Source organism: Capricornis sumatraensis, chromosome 1 (assembly GCF_032405125.1).
Source record: "Capricornis sumatraensis isolate serow.1 chromosome 1, serow.2, whole genome shotgun sequence".
Taxonomy (NCBI): Eukaryota; Metazoa; Chordata; class Mammalia; order Artiodactyla; family Bovidae; genus Capricornis; species Capricornis sumatraensis.
Window position 1 is genome coordinate 20,689,687 of NC_091069.1, and position 6,000 is coordinate 20,695,686.

The window sequence follows — 6,000 nt, forward strand, 5'->3', positions numbered from 1 at the left end:
GAGGCCCTCTAGGGGCTGCCCCCTAAGCCTCTCTCCCCGAGGCCAGGCCAGACCTAAGGAGTGAGGGGAGGGCGGAGCAAGGAAGCCAGGACCCTCCTCCAATCCCTGGGAACCGGAGGCGGTGCTGGGCATGTCCTGGGGAGCGCATGACAGCGGGAACTCTTCCTTCCTCCCCCTCTCTGTGTAGTTCCTCCCTCTCCCGAGTTCTCAGTGGCGGGCCCCCTACCCCCGACAGTGTCTCAGTTCCCTTAGCCACCCCCCCCCGCCGCCCCCCGACCCCAATCACCCATGACAGTGGTTCCTGGTCTCGAGACAGCAGATTTCCATTTAGGGTCAAAAGAAGTCAAGTGAAACGTTCCCCGGAAATGGCAAAGGTTTCTGCTCAGCCAGCAGCCAAGAGGCAAGTCTTGTCATGAGGGGCATGGGAAGGGGGACTGCCGCAGCTCTGCAGATTTGCCCAGGAGCCCACATGCACGCTGTACCCATGCCTTGTGGGAGAAAACTTTACATGTTGGCAAATAATGATGTCACCTTCTACCTGGACCAGCTGTTTCTGTGGGAGAGCAGCCCTCCTTCCCCAGGAAAGCAGGCGCTTTTCTCTGGCTTGGAGCTCGGGTGCCAAGCTGGTGCCCTGAACTTGGAACCCCTGTGTCTGAGCTCGGAATCCTGGCATTGGAGCCCAGCAGGTGCTTGCCCGTAGGGAGCTGGCATGTTGTCTCTGAGAAGTCAGGAGCCCACCCCAGGTGGGGGCTTTAGCGCTTTCTTTCTTGGCCTTGTGGCCAGCAGTGCTCTGGTGCTGCTTGCTCTGAAGGAGCCCCTGGTGAGGAAGGTTGGCCCGAGAGAGGCGTGGACGGACCGGGTTTGGGTCTGGTGCTGCCAAACCGTGATGATGAATGTGAGCCGGCCCCTGGCAGGCAGGGGCCACCTCCCCGAGTCACACAACTCAGACAGACAGGTCTCCAAGCCAGGAAGTATTCTAAAATTTTGTTTGAATCCTTGGGAAAGACACAATTCTTGCTTGTTAAGGGAGATTTTGTCCATTTTGTGTAAGCACAATGTTTCTCTGGAAGTCCTTTGTTAAATACACACACTCACCCAAAAGTTGTTTTATGCCTCAGAAATGTGAATTCCTGGAGTTTGGATTTCAAAAGCCCTTTCTGGTTCTTAGCAAATTGGAACTGGAGAGGGACCCGGGGACTGTCAGGGAAGTCTCTGGGAACATGCAAGGAGGCCTGGGCTCATCATAGTTTCTGGTCGGAGCCCAGAGGTCTGAAAATGCGTGTTCGACATACAACTTTCTCTTTGTAGTTCTAGGCCACAGAAACTAATATGCAACGTCTCCTTGGGAATACACAGAAAATAGAGTGAGAGAGCATTACAGGGAGGATTGAGAAACACTGGTGAGGCCCATGTCCACATTCTAGAAGGACCTGAAACCCAGAGAGGGCAAGACACCTGCCCAGGGTCCCACAGCAGAAAGACAGGAGTAGATAGATCCCAGGTCTTGTGACCCTTGTGCCAACTAGGGCTTTTTTCCCTTGAGACTAATAATTAGCCAAGGCAAACTATTTTACAATGTTAATGATTAATTGTTACATTTATGGAGCATTGGTTCCCATTATTTCACTGTGGATACATACGTCTTTTAATTTAATCCTCGCACATACTCTGTGCACAGTTTTCATCTTCTCCCTTTCCAGTTGAGGAAATTATGGCTTAGAAAGATGAAACTGCTTGTCGGAGACGGCATAGCTCATCAGTGACAAGGATACTGGAGTGGGTAGCCATTTCTGTCTCCAGGGGGTCTTCCTGACCCAGGGATCAAACCTCGAGTCTTTAGATTCTTTACTGTCTCAGCCACCAGGGAAGCCCTCAATGGCAGAGCTGAAGGTCGCATCCGAGTCTCCTTAGGCCCGGGGCCCAGCACCCTTTCACTGCACCGTGTTGCAGCCTCCGGGTGATGCCCAGGAGATGTTTCTTTTCTGTGGTTCCCCACTTCCCAGGCAGGCGATGTGTCTGTGTGTCTGTCCTACTGATAGCTTCCTGTCTTCACTTCTGCTCTGTCCTTCGAGTCAGGTCGGGTCACAACCGCCTCGCCCACGGGGCCGTCTCTGACGCCACCTTGGTTGGCGGACCCTCTGATTTTCCTGTAAGTTAGCAAGGGACTACTCTAGAACAGCCTCCATTGCGTTAATCGCGTGGTCCCCTCCCCGGGCTCGTGGATTCCCGCTGACTCCCAGGCGCAGCATGGGCTGCGTCCAGGTGTGCCTCACATCCAGGCGGTGATCCCGTCCCTTCTCCTTCCAGGTACGTGAGACTCTGTGAAGTCGTCGACCACGTCTTCCCTTTGCTGAAAAGGAGCCACTCTTCTGACTTCCCCTGCTCGGACACCTTCAGTAACTTCACCTTTTGGAGAGAGCCACCGCCACCCTTTGAAAACCAGGATGTTCATTCTGCATCAGCCTAGAAGGTTCCCGGCCACCCCCTCCTGACATCCCGTGAAGACTGGGCACTCCCATTAAAGGATAGGTTTGGGGACGTACAGTCATTTGCTTAAGAGCAGAGAGCACCGAGGAGGGGGTTTCCCCTCCCCACCCCCGCTCTGGGGTTGTCATTTCTAAGTGACACGCGAAGGGTGTCTGTCCCTGGGGGGGCATCGGCTGACCCCTGGTGTGGGGGGCCATGCTCTGCTGCCCTCTGCAGCCCATTCCAGGCTGGGAGTGGTTAGTGTGCAAGATGGGCTGTGAACCCTGGGGGTCCTTGGGATGACGAGATCCAGGGAGGGGCGCCAAGTATGCAGGACTTCCAGGAGAGTGGGGGACACATCGTCACTTGGTGGTTTGTCCCATGGCTGCTGCGCGCGGCAGGAGGGCTGTGCAGGGTCCTGTGAGCTGGACCTGAGGTCTTGGGAGGGATTCCAGACCTCCTTGTGCTGGGCCTTGACCTTGCGGATGTCCCTTTGCGGTGTTTGCTGACCGGTCAAATGTTTGGCTAAGTTCTCTCATTCCTCCAGTTAAAGCTAACTTACATAAACAGGCATATTTTCCCCCATTTTTTGCGGCACGAGGCTGGAATGTCTATGCCTTAAAGCATCCATGGCAGACATTTTATGTAGAATGTGCTTTGGCTAGCTCCCTGTGACTCTGCAATGCCTTAAGTTCAGATTATAGGAAAGAACTACCAAGGCAGTATTTCGAATTAGTCTGACACTCTGCCAGCAACCTAGCCTGCAAGGTGCTGCTGAAAATGGGGGCTTGAACAGAGGTTATGCCAAACGGTGATGGTGTCGCTTTCTTTAGCGAGCTCTCAACAGAAACTGGTTGATTTTAAGAAAAGCAGTTTGTAAAAGTTAAATTATATATTCTTTGTAGATAGTGTTATTTATTCCTTTACTCTGATTGGGGTTACTGTTAATAAGCATTGTAGCCATAATCTATTATAACTGTCAGTAATACATTAAAAAGATAATATGTGTTAGACATCCAAAGAGCCTTATTCTGTAATCCTCACCATGCTGACCTTCTTTTGGAATTTATGAGTAATACTTTTTATTTCCCTTTGCTTTTCCCACTCAGATTAAGGGCAAGTGGGTCAGCAATTATTTGAATGACATTCTTCAAGCTGGTAGAAGATGATGATCTTTTACTTGTTAATTAAATTGGCTCCTGGAGAGAATAATTTGAAAAGTGAAAAAATTATTTTGGTGAAAGATTTTGCTTTACTTTCTGAGCTATTATTTTTTTTTAAAGAGTGTTTTACTCCATTGGTTGAAATGCTCTCCTATTTAAATCGCATGGTTAGAGTCATAGGAGGCAAACAGCAGAACAGCTGAGGCAATTCTACTCTTTCTGTGAAAGAAAATCCTTTCTTGTAATTGGTGGGCTTTGCTGCAATGGATGCCCTCCCGAGTGGTCCATGTGGCCACACAGGAAACACCAATGCCTGTGCATAGCTAATCGCAGATTTGCACGGAAGCATGATCCTCATGTGCAGATCCCTTTTTGGAGGCATTAAAAACAATTTAAAATAATCCTGCCTTACCTTGGGCTTGCTCATTAGTGACGTTTGGAGGCTGCACTCATTCTTTCTGTCTCAAGGGTATTTTGGGGTGAATTTTAACTGCTCTGAACTGAGTATCAGCTCACAGGTCTGCAGAGGATGGCCCAGTTTCTCCCTTGCCCTGGGAGGAATTTGGCCGTGGCCCTGGGTCACCTGTCCCTTGTGGCGAATGCCCTTCATCAGGATGACTGGCCGCTGAGAGCATGCAACTTGGATGTACCCTAAGCTTCCACACCACTGCCCTCTGAAACAGTGCGCGCCTTCCAGAAAGTTGCAGCGTCAGGTTTGTGTCACAGTCAGAGCGTGACCCCCCTGGAGAGGCTGTAACTTTCACACTTGCCTCGTGGGCTTTGGAAAATGAGATTTATGCCTGGGAAGCACTCAGTCGCATGTGTGTGCTAGTTTAATCAGTGTTCACACACCCACAACTCTGTGACCCCATGGCCATGGGCTAGGATGCTGTGTTTGGACCACACATTTCAAAGCTGCCCAATGGAAACGAATCCCTCCATAGTGACAGGTCATCAAACATTCATCACACGTGATGGAGAAAAATGTACATCCCGGGTACACTGGGGAAAATGATGATAACTTCAAAGAGAATTCCCTTTTCCATTTTAGGTTTGGGATCGCCATTTAAAATATATTTTATTTACAACACTTGATCTGTATTTGTATATGCTGGTACAATGATAAAAAAATCACTGTAATCCTTGATTGCGTTGTCCTGGATGCAGAGCTAGAATATATTGTAATAAAAGAGACCAATGAAAGACTTCTCTGAAAGCCAGGCGTGTGAATTTTAGTTTTGGCTAAGTTATTAAGTTATTGATTTCCTATTGTGTGATATCAAGCATACTGTTTTATTTTCTACTCAAAAAGCAAAAACCTTAAAGCTTTGAACTGTTCAATATTGGAATAAAAAAAGCCCACCTTTTCTGATGCCTTTGGTGAAATCCTGACCCTCTGTGTGCACTTGGGAGGGAAAGAGGGTGAAGACAGGAGAGAGCTGGGCTCCTACCCACGCAGGGACTCATCTCACCTTGAAGGGAATGACTTAGAAGCAGGGGGAATTGTGCTAGATGCTGTATGTGAGGTATCTCCCAGGACTCGGCCCATAATCGATGTTTAACATGTGGCTCTTGCACAGGCAGGCTGTGTTCTGTGCTCTCGTATGGGACATCAGTCAGGTGCAGCCCCAGGAGAGCTCAGGAGAACCAAGCGTATTACACTTGCAGCTTCTCAGAGTGGGAGGCCACATGGGAAAACCCCCAGGGTGGTCAGGAGGCAGAAGAGTGAGGGGAGAGCCGAGGACACAGCCTTTAACGGGGTCTCTGCCCAAAAGGCAGGGCCAGGGGAGCTGCTGAGGACTACCAGGTGGAGCTCATTTCAGTGGCCTCTAAGCTATAGGCGTGGCCTTTTGTTGCTTGGTGCCCGGTCCCGGGCTGATGAGGGGCGAGGAATAGTGCCAACGCCGGTGTAGCTGCGGTGCCAGCCGTACAGAGGAGGCCTACGCTGGGTCTCGGCATCATCTAGTTTGCATTCCACAGGCATGCTCTAGTCTGGCCCTCTGCTATCTCTAAAAAATGCCTGGCCATCTCTCCTAGCCAGAAAGTTGTTTAGATCTGTTCACGTGAAACTGTCACAACACTGTGAATTGGCTTTGAACAGTGGAAGTGTTAGGAGCTCAGTTGTGTCCGACTTTGCAACCCCATGGACTGTAGCCCCCCAGGCTCCTCTGTCCATGGGATTCACCAGGCAAGATTACAGGGGTGGGTAGCCATTCCCATCTCCAGGGAATCTTCCCGATCCAGGGATCAAACCCAGGTCTCCTGAATTGCAGGCAGATTCTTCTTTACCATTTGAACCACCAGGGAAGCCCTAATTGCCTATACTCTTAATACAAAATTAAAAGGTTTTTAAAAAGTCACTAAGCAGCAT

The 6,000-nt window shown here is 50.1% G+C and overlaps 1 protein-coding gene across 3 annotated transcripts in view; it reads left to right on the forward strand.

The window, feature by feature from the left end:
- The window catches only part of LPIN1 (lipin 1), a 49,446-nt gene extending 44,628 nt beyond the window's left edge, over positions 1 to 4,818 (forward strand). For all 3 annotated transcript variants that reach the window (XM_068984724.1, XM_068984650.1, XM_068984583.1), the window contains one exon: positions 2,308 to 4,818. In XM_068984724.1, the coding sequence (XP_068840825.1) occupies positions 2,308 to 2,467 (160 nt within the window). In that variant the 3' untranslated portion in view covers positions 2,468 to 4,818. The remainder of the gene's footprint in view (positions 1 to 2,307) is intronic.
- Positions 4,819 to 6,000: the final 1,182 nt, after the last annotated feature.